General features: G+C 51.3%; 2 protein-coding genes across 3 annotated transcripts in view; one reads left to right on the top strand and one right to left on the bottom strand.

Annotated features, from left to right (window-relative positions):
* The first annotated feature begins 386 nt into the window (after positions 1 to 386).
* Positions 387 to 11,959, top strand: SLC1A5 (solute carrier family 1 member 5). The gene is made up of 8 exons (XM_043899582.1): positions 387 to 1,604; positions 3,949 to 3,991; positions 4,430 to 4,477; positions 5,315 to 5,481; positions 8,229 to 8,462; positions 9,232 to 9,426; positions 9,573 to 9,707; positions 11,120 to 11,959. The coding sequence occupies exons 1-8, from the start codon at positions 1,036 to 1,038 to the stop codon at positions 11,352 to 11,354; spliced, it is 1,626 nt and encodes a 541-aa protein (XP_043755517.1). The 5' UTR covers positions 387 to 1,035; the 3' UTR covers positions 11,355 to 11,959.
* A 4,790-nt stretch (positions 11,960 to 16,749) lies between these two features.
* LOC122692225 (fukutin related protein) overlaps positions 16,750 to 23,842 on the bottom strand; it is a 10,209-nt gene continuing 3,116 nt past the window's right edge. For both annotated transcript variants that reach the window (XM_043899580.1, XM_043899581.1), the window contains exon 3: positions 16,750 to 20,691. In XM_043899580.1, coding sequence (XP_043755515.1) covers positions 19,165 to 20,652 — 1,488 coding nt within the window. In that variant the 5' untranslated portion in view covers positions 20,653 to 20,691 and the 3' untranslated portion in view covers positions 16,750 to 19,164. The remainder of the gene's footprint in view (positions 20,692 to 23,842) is intronic.

The following is a 23,842-nucleotide window of genomic DNA, read 5'->3' as shown; positions in this document are numbered from 1 at the left end:
AGAAATTGTTTCACCATACTTTATACTTCGGTATAAAGTATGGTGAAATAACTCTAGACTCTAGGTCTAGGCTATATGGATGTTCACTGTAAAATCTTCTAAACTTTTTTGTATGCTTGAAAATTTTCATAATAAAAAGAGGAAAATATTTGGTGAAAGCAAAAGCCTTAGATTAAACTGAATTACCATTTAAAATAGATAATTGCAAATTACCTATCTAGGGGGAAGTGGATTACAATCTTAATAACTGAAGTCACCCCTGTTCTAAGTCCTGCCCCTCGAGCGGGAGAGCCAATCAGCAGCGGCGCGCTGGTTTCCACCCCCACCCGCCTCCCCCCCCACCCGCCTCCACCCCCGCTCTCTCAGGCCTCGCCCCGCGATTCTTAGTCCCGCCAGCTTCCGCCAGAGCAGCTCAGAGCCACGCGGCGCGCCCGGGAGGTTTGGTTGTAGGCTAACAGCTGTTTACTCCCGGGGTCTCGGGCCGCCGCCTTCGGCACCGCGGGGTCGAATCTTCCCTCTTGGACCCAGGAATCTGGGCCCCTCTCTTCCCGGAGCTCCGTCTTCTGGCTTCCAGACTCACTCCCCAGCCCTGTTTCCAGGACCCCGCCAACCTGCAGGTTCCCGCCTCCCGGATCCAGGCGTCCCGGATCTGAGCCACCAGGACCTAGCCTCTTGAAGACCTCCGCCGCTCGGGCGTCTTCAACCCTTCCGGAGCCGAGGACCCCAGGGTCCCATTTCGAGAAACTCCCGTGTTCCTAAACCCTACGGTCAAGAACGCCAGCGCTCCCACCTCCCTGCTTTCAGCGCCGGGCACAGACCGAAAACAGAGGAACCGCAGCGCCCAGCCAAGGTACTCTCAAACATTTCAGCTTATAAGAGCCAAGGAACTTGAGCGCTGTGAACTCACAACTGCAAAGAATTCTTGAAAGTTCTAGCCTCCGGACTCTGTTAAAGTTTTAAGGAACGTCAGCGTCCTGGAAAGGAACCCCCAAACGCTCCCAGCTTGCAGGCGCTAAGGAACCAGCGGCGTTCATCATGGTGGCCGATCCGCCTAAGGGAGACCCCAAAGGGTACGCGGCGGCGGAGCCCACCGCCAACGGTGTCTCGACGTTGGTCCCCATAGAGGACGCAGGCTCGGTAAAAGGCGGCCGTTGCGGTTCCTGGGGTCAGGTGCGTCGCTGCCTTCGCGCTAACCTGCTCGTGCTGCTGACGGTGGTGGCCGTGGTGGCCGGTGTGGCGCTGGGACTGGGGGTCTCGGGAGCCGGCGGCGCGCTCGCCCTGGGCCCCGCGCGCCTGCAAGCCTTCTCCTTTCCGGGAGAGCTGCTGCTGCGCCTGTTAAAGATGATCATCTTGCCTCTGGTGGTGTGCAGCCTGATCGGCGGCGCCGCCAGCCTGGATCCGAGCGCGCTCGGCCGCCTGGGCGCCTGGGCGCTGCTCTTTTTCCTCGTCACCACACTGCTAGCGTCGGCGCTCGGCTTGGGCTTGGCGCTCGCGCTGCAGCCGGGCGCCTCCTTCGCCGCCATCAACACCTCGGTCGGAGCCATGGGCCGGATGGAAGAGGCCCCCAGCAAGGAGGTGCTCGATTCGTTCCTGGATCTTGTGAGGTCAGACCCCGCCCTACCTGGTGGAGGGGTGGGGGGTAGGGGTGCTTCAGCCTGGTGGGGAGGGGAGTCGCCCCGTGGACGGAGGAGAGGTTTGGAGTCCTCCGGTGGGGGGCCCGGGACATCCCCAGGGCCTCAGGAAAACGGGGTGGCATAGTTGGGGGGCTCTGGGGAGGGTCAGGGTATGGAGGTTGAGGACGCACTCCTGAGGTTTATAAATGTGAGGGCTTGGGTACATAAACGGGACCCCACAGGAGAGTGATAGGCGTGGAAGTCTTAGGAGTGATGCTTGGCGTCTGGGGTGGCGGGGCGGGGATGTTGAGGGGGGCCTAAGATGGTCTCTGCTGTGAAGAGGGAGGATGCTGAGGGGATATTGGAAGGGAATCTTTGAGTGTTGGAGGGCCCCAGGATGAGATTTCTGGATAAACATTGAAGTCCCCTGTCCGGATAGAAGTTTGGGGAGTCTTGCATCAGGGGGCGCTGAAGGACTTGAGGAGATTGGAGGGACCCCCCCAACCAGGCCCTCTTCCCACGTGGTTCCCCCACCATGTGTCACCCAGACAAAGCCAGGTCCTTTTCTGAGCCTGTCTTCCCCGCCCAGTTCATCTGTGTTGGACCCTGTGTGCTGCCACCTGTGTAGGCTTTCTATCCCATTTCCTGCTCTGTCTGGTCCCTGGCCACCCTCCGCTGGCACTAGGCTGCCCAGAGAAGGGGCAGATTCTTTTCCTTCCGGCTTTTGCTCCCGGCTCCTCGAGAATGGCTCTTCTCCCTTCTGAAGGAGGGCGGACAGGCTGGGTCCGCGTGGCCTTGCCTCTGAGGGCTGCTGATTCAGTGTCTCCAGGTTGGTTGGGGCCTTCCTGGAAGTGGCGGAAGGAAATGACGAGTCACGTTACAGGGTTCTCCCCTGGCCTCTTGACATTGGCACAGGCTGATATTGGGGGAAGGCTTGGTATCCAAAAGTTAACGCGGGTGGGCACCTCCTGGCCCAGGCAGATAGCTGTGTCCCGACCCAGCCCTGGCTGGCCTGGGTGAGTACAAGCTGACCTGCAGACAGGCACAGCCCCCTGAAGGCTGTTTGTATGTGTACAAGCTTTGCGGTTGTGCCAGATCCACGTAACGCACTTGGCCAGTCACTCGACAGCTGACCTGGAACGTCTCAGAACCGCCCAGCTTTATAAGCAGCTGACACACAGCTGGACACAGGCATGCAGACACGCGGCTGTGCCATCTCCCCAACACGTGGGCTTATACCCTCACACACGCCGGGCACTGCCACCTTTTCAGCACAAACAGACACTCACTGATGCTGCCGATCACACCAACATGTGAAACACTGCCTAAACACAGCTCAGGAGCGCATAGACACTCACATGCACCTTCAGGTCGCACATCTCTAAACACTAACCCGTGCCCCCTGCCCCCAGCTGAAGACCAGCACCTGACAAGCTTTACCATCCACCAGCAACAGCTGCCTACCCATGGCTTTGGTGAGAGAGAGGATTTGAGGCTACCGAGTGGTTAGGACTGTGAAACCAGCCAGCAGGGCTCAAATCCCAGCTCTGCCACTTCTGCAAGTTTCTTCACGTGTCAGTGCCTCAGTTTTCTTTCCTGTCAAATGGGGATAATAGGGCCCCACCCCAAGGGCTGTTGGGAGGATGAAATGAGTTGATTTATATACAGCACTTAGTCCAACGCCCATAGTTGCCTTGGCTGTTATTTTTGTCTTAACCTGAGAGACAGGAGGCTGCTGTCTGACTCCTTCACATGCTCCATGGGGTTTAGTGCATGCCACTGTACCCTTAATCACACCCAGACACCCTCACACAAGAGTGGCCGCATAAACAAAGATGCCTTCACGACAGCACAGCCAATCCTTGTCACTTTCTCACCAACACACCCAGATCTTCCCCACACCCTGCAACCCACCAGCCAGCCCCCAGGGCCAGCCCTTCCTCAGGCCTGCAGGAGGAAGTGGCTGATGCAAGATGTTCAGGGTATTGAGGCTGCTACAGGGGTGGAGCCCAAGCCCTGTAACCCTGCCCCAGCCAGCATGGGAAGCTGGCATTCATCAGTCTCAATCAACACTCCCTTGGGGCTAGAACACTAGTCTCCTGGGGCCCCAGGAGTCCAGCTCAGACTCTCCACACCCTGGAAAAATGTTCAGGGCCAGGTCCATCTCTGCCTGGCTGAGCCTGGCTGAGGCATGGTTGGGGTACCACGTCTGGGTACAAATGGGGCCTCTAAGGTTCCCTTCACCCCAAGAGGCCAACCCAGTAACCCTGATACCCCCTGATCTCCTGCCTTATCTAATCCTCCCCCCCGACCCTGCCCATGTTTCTCTCTGCAGAAATATCTTCCCCTCCAACCTGGTGTCTGCAGCCTTCCGCTCAGTGAGTCCTCGGGGGTGTCCCTTGGGGTTGGGGGGGTGGGCAGGGAGGGAATGCCTGATTTTGGGTGGCGCCTGGAAAAACACACATGCCTACCTATTTATAGGCCATAGTGCGGGGCTTCTGGGTGACCTATGAATGAAACCCATCCACGCCTCTCTGAGAATATGGGTTCTGAGCCCCGTCTGGGTTCTAATTCTAGCTGGGCGACCCTGAGCAAGTGCCTTTACCTCTGTGAGCCTCACAATTTCCACCTCTGGAAAATGGGGGTATGAATGGTCCTACTGCAGTGGGGTTGCTGGTGGGATGGAACAAAATCACTATAAGGGATGCCTAGGGCGGGCTTTGAGTATTAACAGAGCCAGGGTGGGGTAGGGGAGCCTTGATGACAACTGACAATGACAATTGACCCTGACTCTTTCTTCCCAACCCCTCCTGCAGTACGCTACCTCCTATGAGGAGAGATTTTTCGACGGCACCGTGGTGAAGGTAAGAGGTGGGAAGGGTTGGGTTGGGCGGGGGCTGCACCTTGGCCCATTGTTGTGGGTTTTTTCATTTTGTTCTTACCCCTGTCTTCTGGGTCTTCTAGCATTTGGGGTGCAGTCTGTTTTAAATTCTCTGAAGCCCCTCCCCAGTTTCTGTCTTTTCTGCCTTCCTGGAATCTCCATTTTGCCCTTCTTCCTCCCTACATCCATGCTCTGATCTGGGTTGTTATTCTCACCCCCACCCCCCACCCCCCCCACTTCAGCTTGGCTTTCCAAAGCACAAAACTGACCTCTCCTGTCTTCCCCCTAAAGCCCTCTCATGCCCCTGAGTGCCCTTGGAAGAAAGCCCAGACGCCTCGCCATAGTCCACGGGGCCCTGTGAGGTCCCACCCCTGCCCATCCGCCCACTCAGCCCCATCTTGTGACTCTGCCCGGCCCATTCTACTCCAGCCACACTGAATTTCTTTCTCTTCTTTGAATGCCTGAGTTAGAGTCATTTCTAGGTTGTTGCATATTGTTACCTCTCTAGAACCTTCTATCCCTTCCCTGGTTTACCTTGTTCACCCCTAGTCTCCAGGTCTCAGCCCTCTCCTCCAGGAAGTCCTCCTTGATTCCCCTCCTCCGAGCTTGGCAGCACTGCCTTCCTCAGTTCCCATACTCCCCTGGGTTCTCCCTTGCCCACTCTGGGTGGTCCCTGGACCTGGACTATGGGCCTTTGGAGGAAGGGGCCCGGCGAATGGTCTTGTCTCTGCTGGGTTCCAGCAGTGCTCAGGACAGACCCCCAGTCCCTGTGCAGGTTGACCGAATGGCCCCTCCCGTCCCCATCTGTTCTTGCCCAAAGGTGCCCATTGGGAGCGAGGTTGAGGGTATGAACATTCTGGGCCTGGTGGTGTTTGCCATCGTCTTTGGCGTGGCCCTGCGGAAGTTGGGGCCCGAGGGAGAGCTGCTCATTCGCTTCTTCAACTCCTTCAATGATGCCACCATGGTGCTGGTCTCTTGGATCATGTGGTAAGTGATGGGAGTGGGGACATCTGTTCCTTCAAACCAGATTGTCTAGATTCAAGTCTCGCATTGACTATTCCCTGGCTGTGTGACTTTGGACAAGTGACTTACTCTGTCTGTGCCTCGGTTTCCTTATCTATGAGACGACAGTGCTGTATTCCATGAGAGTTAAGACTGATCCCAGAACCTTATTGATCCTACTGCTAAGTCCCTTCAGTCATGTCCAACTCTTTGCAACCCTTTGGACTGCAGCCCACCAGGATCCTCCATCCATGGGGATTCTCCAGGCAAGAATACTGGAGTGGATTCCCGTGCCCTCCTCCAGGGGATCTTCCCAAGCCAGGGATCGAACCTGAGTCTCCTATGTCTCCTGCGTTGGCAGGCGGGTTCTTTACCACTAGCGCAACCTGGCACCGGAAGGTAACAAAAAGACAGCCGGGCTGTGGGCACAGCCTGGCTAATGCATCTCAGTTCTCCTGATTTCAATGTCATCAAATGTTTGCCTTTGGATCAGTGATCGAAAATAGTGCCTGCTTTATAGTGTTATCATGAAGATGAAATGAGTGACTGGGGCGTAAGTAAAGCACTTAGAAAGTGTTGTAAATCTTTTGCACCTACTGAGCATTCACTTAATGTCAGCTACGATTATTATTAATATGTATGAGCTTTTGTTAAATGGCCTCAGATAATGAGGGGACAAAACACATGCTGAGGCTTTTGGCTTCACCCTTGCCACCTCCCTCTGCCGTGTCTCCACATGGTGTCACATTGATTCTTAGCACCCATCCTAGATCAGAAGGTCAGAAATCAAGAGGCGGGGGACTTCCCTGGTGGTTCAGTGATTGACTCTGTGCTTCCAATGCAGGCTGGTGAGGGTTCAATCTCTGGTTGGGGAACAAGAATCCCACATGCCATGCAGCATGGCCAAAAAAGGAGAAATCAGGAGGTGGGTTAGGGCTGCTGCGTTTTTACCAAATCTTCCACCCTGACCTTGATTCCAGTGTAGCTGACATCTACAAAGCTGCTGTTGGAACTAATAGAAAAAGTTTGTTGTTTAGTCACTCAGTCGTGTCCGACTCCTTGCAACCCCATGGAGTTGCCTGCCAGGCAACTCTGTCTGTGGGGTTTTTCCAAGCAAGAATACTGGAGTGGGTTGCCATTTCCTACTCCAGGGGATCTTCCTGACCCAGGGATGGAATCTGTGTCTCCTGCACTGGCAGGCGGTTATTATTATTATTATTTTTTTTACCACCGAGCCACCTGGGAAACCCATAGAAACACTTGGTGGTTGGGTCAGAGTAGGCTCTGAAGCTGGATAGCCTAGTTCCCATCCTGGTGCTGCCACTTCCCAGCTCTGTGCCCTATGACATGTTACTTATCCTGCCATGCCTCAGTTTCCCCAGGTGGAAAATGGGATTGATAGTACCGGGCACGAGTGAGTTAATATATGTAAAGTTCTTGGGTTAGTGCCTGACCCATAGCATGCCTACGGTAAATAAGCTTAGCTAATATTTGTCAAGTAATGATGTAATTTCTGGGCGCATCCCAGTGGCTAAAGTTTGGGCATTTGGCCAAACCGTGGTACACAGGTGGCTGGGAAATGGTGCTTTTCTTCTGTTACTAAAGAGGAGAAAGGGGGGCACCTCCCTAGTGGTCCAGTGGTTAAGACTCCACGCTTCCAAAGCAGGAGGCCCGGGTTCCATCCCTGGTCAGGGAACTAGGTCCCACATGCTGCAACTAAGTCTCCGCACAGCCAAATAAATGTTAAAAAAAAAAAAAAGTAGAGGAAAAGGGGTTTGGAAACAACTAGCCATAGTATCAGACAGTTGAGGTGATGATGGGAGCCCTCCTGGTGGGGATGCACGAGCAGCAACCCCTGGGATCTTCACTCCAGGAGTTAGAAAAAATCCCAGCTGAAGTCTAGTTGTTACTGTTTAGTTGCCAAGTCGTGTCTGAGTCTTGAGACCCCATGAACTGTAGCCCTCCAGGCTCCTCTGTCCCATGGCATTTCCCAGGCAAGAATACTGGAGTGGGTTGCCATTTCCCCCTCCAGGGGATCTTCCTGACCCAGGGATTGAACCTGCATCTCCTGCATTGGTAGGCAACAGGGAAGCCTAGCTGAAGTCTTTAGATTTCACTTATTTGGGCACAGAAAGCTTTCAACTCATTTCAACTGGCATCTCATTTAATCCTCCCACAGTTCTTGTGAAGTTGGTAGCATTATGGGTCCCTGTTTTATAGACTGATTTGATTTTGTTTAATGCAATGGTAGCTGCAAGATTCTCAAAATAAAAGCTCCCTCATGGGGTTGTGGTGAAGATTCCATCCTCTTCAAGGGCTCAGCGCATCATAAATGCTTCATACCTGGGAGCTGTCATTAAGACATGAGTCAGGATCCTTATTTTTCCGGGAGAGACAGTATATTAGTTTAAGTCATGTCAGCTGCTGTAACAAACCCCAGAAAATGTAAATGGTATGCAGGGTGGGTGTTTCTTTCCTGGTCATGTGTTAAGTGCAGATCTGGTGGGTGACTCTACTCCAAGTGGTGATGGAACCACCCAGACTTCTTTTACATCCCAGTGGCACCATGTTCAAGGGGAGAGAGTGGCAGATGACAGGGGAGGTGTCTGAACGTCAGTCCACGATGCAGTGGGCACTTCCTGACTTTGAGGAAGGCTGAGATGTGCCCAGCACAGTACCTGACATGGGTGAGCATGTGATCTGAGGTGGCAATCTGTCTCTTGTGTAATTAGGTATGCCCCTGTGGGCATCTTGTTCCTGGTGGCCGGCAAGATCGTGGAGATGGAGGACGTGGGGCTGCTCTTTGCCAGTCTCGGCAAATACATCCTATGCTGCCTGCTCGGCCACGCCATCCATGGGCTCCTGACACTGCCCCTCATCTACTTCCTCTTCACCCGCAAGAACCCCTACCGCTTCCTGTGGGGCATCATGACGCCGCTGGCCACCGCCTTCGGGACCTCCTCCAGGTGTGACCTTGGGGCGGACCAGGGCAGGGCTTTTAAGAGTAGGGGATCTGGAGTGGGCATCTGATGTCTAAAGGCCCCTGGAATTTTGTTTGTGGGACATGGGATCTGGGCACAGAAGCCATACTTCGGTATGTTTCTCATAAGGTCCTGGAAAACCCCTCTTGTTAAGAAACTACTGTCTTGGAGATTTATTACTCCCTTTCTGAGAAGCCCTCCCCGCCCCTAGGCCTGCCCTTGAGGGACTCTAGGACCCTGGATCCAACCTCTCAAAATCGCCTTCCACCTCTCCTGGGTAGTTTGTCCATCTGCTGGCCCTGTCCCCTCGGAATCTAACCTTCCCCACAGCAGCTTAGTCGAGCTATAGGTAGATAGGTACCTATTATACCTGTTATAGGTAGATAGGGAAGGAGAGTGAGTCAGCAAGCACTCAGAATTTAGGTATGAGTCTTTATGTGTATTTGGCAAGTAGTGGTTGGTACTCTCCCTGGCGGTCCTGGACTCTATATTTCGGAGTGCTTTCATTCTATGGGATCCCTAGTGCCTTATGTTTCTGGGAAAAGAAGGGCATGGAGAGCTGGGGAGGGCTGAGGACTGTGGGGGGAGGTCTGGGGATGTGGGAAGCAGGGGGCGGCTAGGCTGGTGAGCGGAGCTTGTGCCCCAGTTGAGGCACTGTGGGCGGGGCCGGACCCAGGGGCGTGGCTGGGCAGTGGGCGGGACCCGGCTGGCCCGGCCCAGGGAGCGCTGCTGACTGATCTGTGGTCCCTCTCAGCTCCGCCACGCTGCCGCTGATGATGAAGTGTGTAGAGGAGAAGAATGGAGTGGCCAAACACATCAGCCGCTTCATTCTGCCCATTGGTGCCACGGTCAACATGGACGGTGCCGCGCTCTTCCAGTGTGTGGCTGCAGTGTTCATTGCACAGCTTAACCACCGGCCCTTGGACTTCGTGAAGATTATCACTATCCTGTGAGTGTGGGGTGGCTGTGGCGAGGACCCCCGACCCACCTGACCCCTCCCTTGACAACAGAGAAAACCTAGGCGGAGCAGCCGCACCCCCGCAGCTTCTCCCACTACCGAGGGACCTCCCCGTGACCTCCCTTCTCCTCCCCCAGGGTCACGGCCACAGCATCCAGTGTGGGCGCAGCGGGCATCCCAGCTGGAGGGGTGCTCACTCTGGCCATCATTCTCGAGGCGGTCAACCTGCCGGTTCACGACATCTCTTGGATCTTGGCGGTGGACTGGCTAGTGTGAGTGTGGGTTTGGGATTTCGGGGGTTGCTCAGGGGTACTCCTGGAGAAGGGAATGAGCAAGAGGGTCATTGATAGCCTCTGAGAAGGAGAGGAGAGGAAAGAAGGAATTCTAGAAGAAAGGGGAAGGGACCTGGAGTGTTCCAATCAGAGGGAAGGAAAGGATCTTTGGGGTTCTAACGGGAACTGCCCTGGTAGTTAATAGAGCAGACTCTTCAGCCAGGCTCCCAGATCAGCTGTTGCTAGCTATTAGGACCTTGGACATAAGATGTGTACAATTATTACACATAAAAACTTTATTACACATAAAAACTTAATCTCCTTGTGTCTCAGTTTCTCCATCTGTAAAATGAGAATAGTTTCTCCTGAAGGATTAGATGACTTAATACAAGCAGCTTTCTTAGAACAGTAAGTAGTAAGTGCTACATCATTGTTAGCTATTATGAGGAAGCTATTAAGAGCCTAAAAGATTAGAAGACAGTTTGGTTTCAAAACTTAGAGAGTTACCATGTATCTTAGCAATACCACTCCTAGGTTTAAACCGGAGAATTGAAAACATGGCCACAAAAACTTGTATATGATTGTTCATGGCAGTACCATTCATAATAGCGAACAGGTGGAAACAATCCGAATACTGATCAGTTGATAAATGGATAAGCAAAGTGTCATATGTCCATACAATGGAATATTACCCAGCAATACAATGGAATGAAGCAGTGATAAAAACATAACATATGACCCTTGAAAATATTATGCTAAGTGAAAGAAACCAGACACAAAGGACCACATTGTATATGATTCCATTTATATGAACTGTTCAGAAGAAACAGATCTATAGACAAAGTAAATTAATGGTTGCCTAGGGCTTCGGGGTGGGAGGAAATGGGAAATAATTGCTTAATGGATACAAGGGTTTCTTTCTGCCATGATGAAAATAATCTGGAATTAAATAGTGGTGATTGCCTAACTCTGAAAAAAACTAAAACCCACTGAGTTGTATGCTTTTAAAGGGTGAATTTTATATCTGAATTATATCTCAATTTTTTTTAATGGCATACACACCCACACAAAATGTATACAAAGAGGAAGGAAGAAGATCCTTAGGGTTCTAGGGAGTTCAGGGGGCCTGAGGGAGAATGTAGTATTTCAGAAGGAAAAAGAGGCATTGAGGGGTCTTCTGGGGCCCCCAGGAAAGGGAAGGGTGACTTTTTGAGGTTCCAGAAGAAGCGAATCTTGTGTTTTACTGGAAGGAGGATCACTGGGGATCCAGGGAGGATGGAGGAGATCTTTGAGGTTCTAAAGCAGAGAACTGCATGATGGGGCACTTGGGATTACGAAGATTGCGGGGGCGGCGGGGCTGGGGCCTGACCTCTCCCCTCCCGCTCACTTCCCTGTCACTGTTCCCCCTTCAGGGATCGGACCTGTACCATCCTCAACGTGGAAGGTGACGCCTTTGGGGCGGGACTCCTCCAGAGTTACGTGGATCGCACAGAGAACCGCAGCTCCGTGCCGGAGCTGATCCAGGTGAAGAGTGAGATGCCCCTGGCCGTGCTGCCGGTCCCCAGCGAGGAGGGGAACCCTCTCCTCAAAGGCTGCCCAGGACCTGCTGGGGATGCTGACACCTGTGAGAAGGAATCAGTCATGTGAATCCCCATAGAGACCTTCCCTGCCCCGATGGGGGGCACTTTGGACATCGGAATCATGGGGGATGGATGAACGGACAAACAAGGCTCTTGGAGGGCCCTGCCCACACATTTGGGAGCGATGGGCCTCAGTTCCCTCCCTGACATCAGATCCGGAAGGCCTCGCTGCTGGGGTGTATGTTGTTTGTGTGTGAATGAGTGTGTGTGTATGTGTGTGACTGTCTCCAAATCTGCCCAGTCCTCAACTCCTGGCCCCCACCCAAGGCTAGGAAACCATATGAGATGGAGAAGTAGCAGTGGCCTCCACACCCCATCCTGGCAGCTTGCTTCGCCTTCCTGTCTCGGGGCACAGGGCATCATGGGAAATTCTGTCCTCTGAGAGGAAGGATGTTCTGACAGGTTGCTGGCTCCTTTGCTGGTTATTTTGGTGGCTGTAGCTGCGTGTGTGTGTGTGTGTTCTGTGACTCCACGGTACATCCCACCCTGTCCCTGGGCCCTCTGTTCCCTCCACAATAGCAAACACTCCTTGGGAACACTGAAGGGAGACGGATAACACATTGCTGTTACTCTGAGGATGTTTATAACAATAAAATTGTCAGTTATATCTCATCAGATGTTTGTAAGAATTTGACTAAAAATGCTAGCTATGCAGAAAACAACAGAAAATATATGATAAATAGGACTTCACTGAAATGAAATCTGCTTATCGAAAAACACCATTGGAAACCACCATGAGATACTGCTTCATGCTTATTGGCATGGCAGCGATCAAAAACTGCCAAGTGCCGATGGGGATGTGGAAGTGGATAGAGCCCATGTTGTTGCTGGTAGGAATGCACAATGGTCTAGTCATGCTGGAAAATCACTGGGTGATTATGAAAACGGGTGTTTTAATGTCAAAGCATATATTAAAATATCTACTTAACCAGGGAGCTTGTGAGTCTCAGTCCTGGGAATGTACCCAAGAGAAAAGAAAGCTCCTATTCACTCAAAAACTGGTACACAGATGTTTAGAGTTGCTCTCTGTAATTGCCAAAACTTAGAAACATCAACTGGATTACTGGGTACAATCATCATTTGATGGAAGGCTGCTGGGCCAATATATATATAGAGATAGATACAATCAATGCGATGCATCTCACAGATAACATTTTAAGTGAAAGGAACCAGAAATAGTGCCTTATAATTCCATTTATATGAAGGTCTACATGCTAAGTTGCTTCAGTCATGTCCGACTCTGTGCGACGCTATGGACTATAGCCCACCAGGCATTTCTGTCCATAGGATTCTCCAGGCAAGAATACTGGAGTGGATTGCCACGCCCTCCTCCAGAGATTTTCTTGAGGGATCGAACCTGAGGTGGGTTCTTTTTTTTTTTTTTTTTTTTGAGGTGGGTTCTTTACCACTAATGCCACCTGGGAAGTCCCATATGAAAGTCTAGAGCAAGCTAAACTGGCCTATAATTAGAGAACTCAGAACAGTGGTGACTGATTCCTGGGTCAGGATGATCCGCTGGAGAAGGGATAGGCTACCCACTCCAGTATTCTTGGGCTTCCCTTGTGGCTCAACTGGTAAAGAATCTGCCTGCAATGCTGGAGACCTGGATTTGACCCCTGGGTTGGGTAGGTCCCCTGGAAAAGGCAAAGGCTACCCAGTCCAGTGTTCTGGCCTGGAGAATTGTATGGACTGCGACCCGCAAAGAGTAGGGCATGACCAAAGAGTAGGACACGACTGAGTGACTTGCACTTTTACATGAGGATCTGTCAGTTTGGAGAGGGCAGAAAGGAACTTTCTTCTTAAACAAGCTGTAGGGCATGTGCCATCTTAGTTCCCAACCAGGAGTTGAAATTGTGCCCCCTGCCTTGGAAGCTCAGAGTCTTAACCACTGGACTGCCAGGAAATTTGAGGGCAACTTTCTATGACACAGAAAATGTGTATCTTGATATGACTGATGGTTACACAGATGTAAACAGCTGGAAAAACATTAACTGGTACACAATACGTGGTATTATCTCCCCTCGGTATGTTATCTTCTAGTTAAAAGTTGTGTACTACCAGTGGTAAATTCCTTTCCCACTGTAACCACCTTCATAGTAATGCAGTTTCCTCTTGGTATCTTTTTTTTTTTTTTAAGTCTTTGCTGAATTTGTCACAGTACTGCCTCTGTTTTGGTTTTTTGGCCCCCGAGGCATGTGGGATCTTATCTCCCCAACCAGGGATGGAACCCACATCCCCTGCATTGGAAGGCAAAGTCTTAACCACTGGACTGCCAGGGAAGTCCCTACCTCTTGATATCTTAAGTCTCATTACCCTAAAATAATGGCCTGCTCTTTTTTTTTTAAATCCCAATTTGCTGTTTGAATAAAAAAAACTTGCTGTGTAACTGTTGGCAGTCCTATTTGAGTCCCTGATGTGGAAGATAGCAATCAGGACTCACGTGTTCTAACAGGATCCTGACTTGTGCGCTGTTGAAGCATATTACTCATGACTGATATTCTCCTTCCCTTCCTGGATCGCTGTGTAGACTTCAGCCGGTGCCTGGAGGCACCACCAATGTGGATCCAATTATAAATGTTATCTTGCAACTTTGACCTTTCTGCGGAGTTATTTAGTTACATCTCCTGATCATTGGTGGGTGACCCAGAAAAGATTTGTATCTGATTCTGTGCAAAACTGTATTGTGAAAAAAAAAAAAAACAAAAAACTGTATTGTGCACAAACATAGCCACTAATGAGTTCATTGAGTTGAAAAATTAATTGTTTTCAATGTTTTCTATTTTGCCAAAATCTTTAGTGGGTGGTTTTAGAAGTATTTGATAAGAGTGTTGAATGATATTTAAGGAAATCATTTGGGGTTTTGGGGTGGAGATAGAGGTGTCTTATTTTCCTCACTTGAAATAGTTATTTATTCTCCAATTTTCTATTTCATGCTTTTGGGGGAATGCATTAGATTTGGGTTATGAGGGATGGCTGTTTAAAGAGATAAACACCTACATACGTAATAAATTGCATATACAATCTATGTAGAAAATACATGTACATATAAAGAATATGTAATGGCCAAATTCTGCTTTCTGGGGGGGTCAACATTATTGAGTATAACTTACATACAATAAACTGCATCCATCAAAGCACACAATGGGAGGAAGTTTGTTTTTTGCCTCGAGAACTGTGGGATCTTAGTTCCCTGACCAAGGATCAAACATGTGCTCCATGCAGTGGAAGCTTGGAGTCCTAACCTCAGGACCACCAGGGGAGTTGAAGGATGAGTTTTGGCAGATACTTACACTCGTGAAAAACCACCACCACAAAACACAGTATTCCCGCTGCCTCCCCAGATTTCCTCATGCTCCTTTACAGTTATTTCCTTCCTTCACCCCAGGGTCCAGCCACCACTGATCTATTTTTGATCCTGAAGGATTCCTTTTGTCTCTTTTAGAATTTCACAGTAGCAGAATTGTACAGTATGGAGCTTTTTGCATCAGCTCCTTTGACTCAGCATAATGCTTTAGAGATTTAGTCATGTTTTCACACGTATCAGTAGTTCATTCCTCCCCCTGTCCAGCTTAATCACTGAGAACTATTCCATTGTATGGATGTATACATCTTATTTCATGTGTTCAAGGACATTGCAGTTTCCAGTTGGGAGTTGCTGTGCATAAAGGTGCATTTGTAAACATGTCTTTGTGTGCTATTTACTTTTCAGAGCAAATATTCTGTAATGTCCAGTGGTGATACACAAAAGAGACGCTCCTTAGTAAACGCATTGGCCCATCTGACAGGCACCAAGACACGGACCCCCTTTCCTCCCACCATGCCTAGTGTGAGTCCTGGGCTGCTGGGTCAGGGGGAGATCTAGGGAGGGGGTCCCCCAGGAGAGCCAGCATAATAGGGGACTCTTGGTGGTCCAGTGGTCGGGGCTCTGCACTTCCACTGCAGGAGGCATGGGTTCCATCTCTGGTCTGGGAAATAAGATCCCCCATGCCGCACAGGGACACAAAAGTTAAATTAAAAAAGAGGGACTCTTGGCAGGGACCATTTACCAATGAATTAATAACCCGTAAGTTAATGCTTTTGTGTTTAAACCACAGGCATGGCCACACCAGCGCTTGTGCTGACTTGCATGTCAGCTCTGGGAAAGTCCTCTTGGTTCTCCTGAAATGAGGTTCATAGGTAGTGTAACCCACTCACACCTGATATTAAAAATGATTCCAAAAAGCAGCAAGGTCCTGCTACGCAACACAGAGAACTAGATTCAGTATCCTACAATAATGGACATGAGTGTGTGTGTGTGTGTGTGTGTGTGTGTGTACAACTAAATCACTTTGCTGCAGAGCAGTCATTAACAAGACACTGTAAATCAACTATATTTGGATCAGAAATAAAAATTCAAAAAACAAATCCTTTCACACACACAAAACAATCCCATATTGCCCAAACTGTAAGAAAAAGAAATAAAAGAATCGGAATTTGGGACTTTCCTGGTGGTCAGGTGGTTAAGAATCCGCCTTCCAGTGCAGGGGACACGGGTTTGACCCCTGACTAGGGAACTGAGATCCCACATTGCGGCAGGCCACCCTCCCTCCCTGATGGCTCAGACGGGAGAGAGTCTGCTTGCAATGCAGGAGACACGGGTTCAATCCCTGGGTGAGGAAGATCCCCTGGAGAAGGGAATGGCTAACTTGGCTTCTTGCCTGGAGAATTCCATGGACAGAGAAGCCTGGCAGGCTACAGCCCATGGGGTTGTGAAGAGTCAGACACGACTAAGTGACTAACTCTAGGCCAGCCCACAATTACTGAGCCCGACCACTCTAGAGCCCGTGCTCCACAATAAGAGAAGCCTGTGTACCGCAAGGAAGACCCAGTGCAGCCAAAATAAGCAAATAAACAAAAACTTTTTTAAAAAGGGTAAAAATGTATAATGTGTATTTCAATATGCAGATATGTGGGGCCACCTCCCCAGAAGCTGAGAGAAACCAAACATTTACACCTGTAAAGTGGCAGCTGCCTAGTCGGCTGTAAACACACAGCGTAGGTGTTGAGTTACTGAGAACCCGGTGGAACATGATTTTTTGATATTGTTGACAATCCCTGGCCAAGTTTTGAACAAAACCTGATACAAGCTTCCCTCATCTTACATGGCAGTTGCACTTCCTGGAAAATTCAGAACCAGTGAAAACCGTCCAAAAAGGACTTTGTTTGCCCAAGGAGAGTCTAGTTCTGGGCTTGGATAATTCTTAACCAGGTTTTTCCAAGTAAGGCTAAAATTTCCTTCATTTGTGCTAGTGTGGAAGGGCTGGTTGTTACAATATTGAGAAAGCTTCTGTTCTGGCTGGTGAACCATATAAGAGTAATTGAGAAAGCAGTACAATTCAAAAAGACATACTGTAACAAACTTATTAGTTCAAGTTAGTTGTTGTGATGGGTTTTCTGTCATCCCATTACTTAGTTGATAATAAAGATATTGAACAGACAAAGTGATTACACAATATTTTAAGGACTAGAAAAGTCTCAAATGTAATTGCTGTTAGTTCAGGAACTGCAAACAGTTCGAAAAAAAATACCAACACACTAGTTTGAGTCTAAGAGAAATTCTTTATCTACTGAGATTTCAAGTTTCGAATGATTCTCATTTAATGGAAAGTTGCTAGAAGCATCTGATGTGGTTCCCTTCTCAAACCACAGCTAAGAAAAGGTTGTTTTAAATATATATCTGTACATATATTTTATGTATATATATGCATATACAGCTGTGTTGATCAAGAAGTCACACTAACAATTTCTAAATGAAACAAAACATTACAATAACTTAAGTGATTTGAGCTTCAAGTTAGGTTCTTGGCAACAAGAAGTATGGATATATAGATAATTTTTATCATTTGTAGAATTAGAAAATATTGTAAAAATGTGATGCATATGTTGATTTATATATTTATATTACCATACCAGTTGCAAAATATTTTGAATATCACCAGGCCTCCATGAATGCCTGGTGGGACGTTTGGGACAGTATGTGACGAGGGCCCCTGCTTCGTTGTGTGCAGGTGCCCTGCATACAAGACGTTTCCCTGGACTGCGCAGAGAGCCAAGAACACTGTCCAGCCGCACCGATAACCTGAATCATCCCCTTAAGCTTCCAGGATGTTCCCTGGGAACCCAACAGATTGCCAGCAGTTGGCAGGTTCAGTGGTTAGAAACAGAGGCTGCATTATAAGAAGTCAGGCTTGGGATGTCTGAGCCTCTGGAGACTGGCCCTAAGTGGCATTTATCTTCTCTTGCTGGTGAAGCTTTCTCCTCCACGGGCTTCACACTTCTGCAAGATCACCAATCCCTCCACCCGATCAGAGAAGCAGTGACTTGCCTAAGGTCACAAAGAAAGACAAGAGACACACTTGGTCCTGACTCACAACCCCTTTACTCCTGTGGGTCAAGGATCACCGTTACCTATTTCTCAGGTGCATAGTGAGGTGCAGGGAAGCAGAGTCCCTTGTGGCCCAAGTTCATAGTGGGAGCAAGCAGCAGTCCTTGGATTTGAACCCAGGCCTCTCCCTTTTCAGAGCCTGTGCTCTCAAAGCCAAGAGCACATATTCAAGGGGTGTGCAGGACATGTCATTGAGATAAGGCTGGTCAACAAAGCCCTATTTATTTTTTAATTTTAAAATGTAATAATTTGAGCTGTATTACTAATATACAGAACGCCACTAGTGCCTGGATATAATTTAGCAATAAATACACATATTGGAGGTACATGCCCAAAAAGGATTTCCTCTGAGGTGCCTGATCACCAGAGGAAGGCTGCCACCGTAAGACCTGCTAAGTGGTTTGGCTTCCCCAAGCCCCCACCTTGGGGTACCACATCCGCAAAGACGATGTGGGCAACGGCAGTGAAGTCTCCAGACTGACAGCCTGGGTTCAAGTCCCCTACTCTGACACTTCCCAAGCTGTCTGACCTTGGACAAGTGACTTTATCAGTTTCCTCCTCTGTAAAATCAAAATAATAGCAGCTCCCACCTTAGACGGTGGAGGTGAGGGATAAGTCAGTTACTCTGTGTGAAATGCTGAGAACAAAGCCTGATATACAGTAAGTGCTCAGTAAATGTGAGCTATGAGGACTGTTCACCCTGCCTTGCGAGTGGGCGAACAGGTGCAGGGAGCTAAAATAATGAGGTAACACAGTTCAGGGGCCTGGGGCTGGGATCCAGAACCATATCTGCACCTCTGAGCTCTGAGCCTGCTTCCTTCTCTGCAAGATGGGGTGAATAGCAGCATGCACCCCCCAGGGCTCGTCCAGGAGGGAAGGAGGTCATTTTCTGAGGAAAAAAAAAAAGGGAGGGCGGGTAGTGGGGAGCGGATTTGTTATCCTGTGCAGTCAGGCGCAAGAGACCGGACAGAAGACCAAAGGCTCAAGAAATCTGAAAGCTGGTGGAACACAGGTTCTGAGCGTACACTCGCCTTGGCCCCAAGGTAGGACAAGGGCGCCCTCTAGTGGCGAGAGCAACCCAACAGCCAAGTGCCCTGGGCTCTGCGCTAGACCCCGAGGGTTCACTCGGAGTACCGAAGGAAACCCGAGGCACAGAAAAACTGCAACAGGACCATCTGGCCCCAGAACCTACATTCACTATCCTTCTCTTTCCAAAACTCTGTCCCAGCCCCGGAGCCCCGGTTCTGGAACTCCTGGGTAGGGCGCATCCTTGACATCCGGGGCTGGGCGGTTTCGCATCCCTGGCCCGCCCACCGAACGCCAGCTGCACGAAGCAGAGGACAGCGCCCTGTGCCCGAATGTTCTCCGCACGCCAGGAGCAGGCGCGGCAGCTTCAACTGCTTCCCCCCAAACTCAGGAGCGCCGGGTTGGGGTATTCGGGGTTCTCGATGACCCCGGGGCCAAACTTGAGCTCCAGGAAACGGCGGTAGTTGTTGGGCGCCTGCGCCACGAAGCCGGCAAAGGGCAGGGGCACCAGAGGTTGCAGGAAGTGTTCGGGGAACTCGACATCCTGCCGGTGGTCCAGCCACGTGTCCTTGGTCATGACCCCGTTTCGGGGGTAGAAGGGCCACAGGTCCACGTGTAGGTGGTTGCTCTCGCTGTACTGCACGCGGAAGAAGTCGCCCTCCACCGCCTTCTCCCACACAAAGCCGCGCTCGTCCACCACCGAGCCTGCCTCGGCGCCCCGCAGCTGCTCGCAGTTGCCCACGTCCTCCAGGTAGATGCCCAGGTCCACGTCGTAGTCCCACGGGATGATGTCCCCGTGGCGGGCCGCCCCCAGCAGCGAGCCGCCCTCCAGCCAGTAGCGCACGCCGGCCGCCTCCAGCACGCCCACCACGTAGCGGGCCGTCTCGCGCAGCGCGCGCAGGCAGCACGGGGGCGTCCAGCGCTCCTCGTACAGGTAGGCCGGCGTGTCGCCCACCACCGTCCCGAAGCAGCGCGGGGTCTCCTTGTTGCATCCGAACCATTCGAGCCGCCCGCCCTCCCAGCTCACCAGGCGGATGCCCAGCGCCCGCAGCAGCGCCGCCCGTCGTGCGCGCCCTTCGCGCTCCGCCTTCCAGCGCGCATGGGCCGTGGCCAGCGGAGGCTGGCGCGCCGCCCCGAAGGGCAGGTCCAGCATTTGCACCGTCCAACCGCGGAGGGCGGTCTGCAGGAAGAGGCCGGTGCCCACGGGCCGCGCCAAGGGCGCCGAGAGATTGAAGAGGTCGCGGGAGCGCAGGAGCACCACGGTGTCCCCGTCCAGGGCGTCGCAGCGCGGTGCGGAGGGTGCTGGGCCGTAGCGGGCGGTCCACTCCCGCAGACTGACGTTCAGGGCCAGGCACCGGGCCGGGTTGGCCGAAGCGACGGGAGCGGCCACCAGGCGTGCGCCGCCCGCTCGGAGCACCTCGACCATGCGCTCCAGCTGGCCTGGTGCCTCGGCCCTCGCCCCGTCGGGCACCAGGGCCACGTACTCGGTGGCCACGTAGGTCTCCGGGCGGGAGGCTGCGGCGGGTCGGTCCAGGGCGGGCTGGAGCAGCGCCAGGCGAACGTTGGGGATGCGCGGCAGGGCCAGGGGCGGGTAGGGGAGCGCGTCGGCCACCACTACCACTGGCTGGGCAGGCTCTTGCTGCAGGAAAGAGTCCACCAGCTCAGGTACTGCGTTGTCAAAGGCCTCAAACTCGCGCACCAAGATGGTGACGCGGGGGCCAGATGCGGATCCACGGCGGGAGCCCCTGGTCCGGGAGCCCCTGGGCTGGTGATGCAGCCATGAGACGTAGAACAGGACCAGAAGGTTGAGGGTGATGGCGGCTGCCAGGGCAGCCTGGCAGCGGGTGAGCCGCATGGGGCTGAAGTCAGGCCCTAGCTGGGCTTCCGGGGTATCCTGGGGTGGGGGGCAATAAAATGGGAGACTGGAGCTGTTGTCAGAAACTCCCCCACCCATCCTCAGCCTTGTCTTCCTCTCCCAGCCCTTTCTTTATTTGACTTCAGTTCTGACTTTTCCTCCTCCAGGAAGCCTTCCTTGATCCCAGGCTGAGTCATGCAACCCCCTCTGGTCTCCTTCAGCCTCCCCCCAGCTTCTCCGACTCTAGCTTACCACTCTAATTCATTAAGAGTAGGGACCAGGCTGTGTGAGGGGGGTCCGGAGCCTGTCTTGGTCACTGTTGGGTCCACACGGCCACCCAGCCCAGAGCCAGGGACACACTAGATGCTCAGGAAGTTTTTATCAAATGAACCACCTTCCCGTCTTCATTGTTCAATCCCACCCTTTAATTCATTGTCAGTTTCTTCAGTTTCGGGTTCAGTTACAAATGCCCAGACCTCTTCATTCTCTGCTCTTACCCCAGATCATTCCTTCCTTTCCCTCCCACACTGTGGCCCTGGGGTCAGAGCTGTGGTCACCAAGCCCCTCTCCCCTACTGTCTCCTTCTCACTTCCTCAAATCCTGTGCCATCTGGCCATCTCTTTCCTGATGATCAGCCAGATGGTTGGTTTTGCAAGAAAAGCTTGAAGTTTTCTTAAGTCAGAAATTCCAATTTATAACCTTAGCCACTAATTAATTTTCTTTTTTAATGGAATGGGTCAAACTCACAGAAACAGGAAGTAGATGGTGGTTACCAGGGACCATGGGGAAAGGAGAAAGGGGGAATTGTTAGTTAATGGGAATGGAATTCCAGTTTTGCAAGATGAAAAAGTTCTGAGATTGCTTCCCCAATAGTATGAATATACGTAACTACTAAACTATATGCTTGAAAACTGTTAAGATGACAAATCTTGCTATGTGTCTTTTGTCACAATTAAAAAATCATTTTTTAAAAAGTAGAGTACGTGCATGCTAAATCGCTTTAGTCGTGTCCAACTCTTTGTGACCCTATGCATTGTAGCCTGCCACGCTCCTCTGTCCATGGGATTCTCCAGGCAAGAATACTGGAGTGGTTTGCCATTTGCTTCTCCAGGGGAACTTCCAGACCCAGGGATTGAACCTGTGTCTCTTATGCCTCTTGCATTGGCAGGCAGGTTCTTTACCACTAGAGCCACCTGGGAAGCCGCCCTCCCCACCCCCAAAAAAGTAGAGTGGGCTGCACCAAAGGAAAGGCTGTGCTGCATAGAGCACCCCCCATTGTCTGTTCACTGGTCACATTTCTAGGCAACCCCCAGGTGGCGCTGTCTCCCTATCCCCATCACAACTTGAGGCTTGGGTGGTTTCCAGCATACAAGGAATAGCTAACTCGCCCCATTTTGAGCAGATACTCAAGAAACAGTTTCCCCACGAAGGATCATCTTAGGTTCAACCCTTCCCAGAAAGGGGGACATTAGAGACCCAGCTAGTCTTCCTCCCTCCTGAGTACTTCTGACCTCTCCTCCTCATTCCCCCAGCTCCTGCTTCAATCCAGGTTCACCCAGATCCCCACTCAGCCTCCTCCTGACCAAGTCCCTTCTTCATGGCAGCCACAGGGGTCTACAGAAACCACACGCTGACCTCTCCTTCTCTTGCTCAGAATCTGCCATGGCTCTCTAGTGCTCTGGGGAGAAAGTCTAATTTTCTCACAATGTCTCACAAGGTGTGACCTGCCTGCCCAGCCCCATCTCCTGCCACACTTCCTCGAATTCTGAGCCTAAGCCATCTTGGGCTTTGCTGCAAACAGGTCTTATTCACCCCCCACACACATGGTTTTTTTTTTTTTTTTTTGCACACACACATGGTTTTTAAATTTTTTCTGGTCATCCTGCACTGCTTGTGGGAGCTTAGCTCCATGACCAGGGATTGAACCCAGGCCCACAGCCGTGAAAGCTCAGAGCCCTAACCACTGGACCGCCAGGGAATTCCCAAACAGGCTTATTTCTAAGACTTTGCATATCCTGTTCCTCCTGCCTGGAAGAGTCTCCTCTTGAATACCTTCTCCCCATGCCTCTCTTCCTCTGGAGAACTCCTGTTTATGTTCAGGCTTCAGCTCAGATGCCCCCCTCCTCCAGGAAGCCCTCCCTGAACCACCGGCTGGGTGAGAAATTCCCTCTAGGCTCCCAGAGCTTTTGGGCTGCCTGTTCTGGTTTGCCCCTCTCTGGGAATGGGTCTGTCTGCCCCCACTAGACTGTGAGCCCCAAGAGGACACAGCCAGGGCTGTCTCAATCACCGCTGTGTTCCTTGCATGCAGCTGGACACTGAAAATGTACTTGGGGAAATGATGATGACCGGGGGCATGGTTTCTGTGCAGCCCACTCAGGTCCCCAGGGCTGCACTGGGGCCATGTACCTGGGGCCCTGCCCTGGTCTCCCCGTCTCCTCTCTTTCACCCACCAGGAACACCCTCCCATCCCCTTCAGTCATCCAGGCCTGCTTGTCCTTCTCTGATCCAATTCAGATGGTGCTTAAGAATCTGCGTTGCACTTTCAGGTGACTTGTTATTCTTCAGGACCTTGGAATTGCCTTCTGGACCTTCCAGGGACCCCTCCTTCCTCCCACCCTTCAGCATCTATTTGTGGAACTCTACAACACAGAGGGTACTGTCCTAGGCACTGGGGACCCAGCCGTGGACACATAAGAGACAGACAAGACTCCTGAGCGTGGACAACGCACGTTACAGTAGGGGAGGAAACTTTGAAACCACAGAATGTTCGGGGTCTTAAAAACCTGAGAATTTCAGCACTCAGGTACACAGAAGCACAGCACAGACCCTTAGGTGGTTTCAGAATCTTCTAACAGTTCTAAAGAGACCATCCTGGCACTTCCCTGGTGCTCCAGTGGTTAAGACTCCGCGCTTCCAATGCGGGTTCTATCTCTGGTCAGGGAACTGAGAATCCCACATGCCGCCGTGTGGCCAAAAAGTAAAAATTAAAAATTGAGGACCATTTAGCTTCGCTTACAAAAACATAAGAGAGACCATCCTGCTGCTTCACCCTTGTCCTCTATGGTCTGGGTCCCACTCGGAGCCCAGAGGGATCCTGTTCGACCTTGAATTAGATCCTGTCCTGCCTGCATTTGCTCTCAAACCTTCTGTGGCTGAAGACTCACTCAAAGAGAGGGCCAAAGTCTTTGCT

This window comes from Cervus elaphus, chromosome 4, assembly GCF_910594005.1.
Source record: "Cervus elaphus chromosome 4, mCerEla1.1, whole genome shotgun sequence".
Taxonomy (NCBI): domain Eukaryota; kingdom Metazoa; phylum Chordata; class Mammalia; order Artiodactyla; family Cervidae; genus Cervus; species Cervus elaphus.
This window is presented reverse-complemented; position numbering and strand designations above follow the sequence as displayed.

Coding starts and splice junctions, on each gene's coding strand:
- SLC1A5 (XM_043899582.1), top strand. CDS start 1,036: ATGGTGGCCGATCCGCCTAAGGGAGACCCCAAAGGGTACGCGGCGGCG. Junction 3,992..4,429: donor TGTCTGCAGCCTTCCGCTCA/GTGAGTCCTCGG, acceptor CCCCTCCTGCAG/TACGCTACCTCCTATGAGGA. Junction 5,482..8,228: donor CTGGTCTCTTGGATCATGTG/GTAAGTGATGGG, acceptor TTGTGTAATTAG/GTATGCCCCTGTGGGCATCT.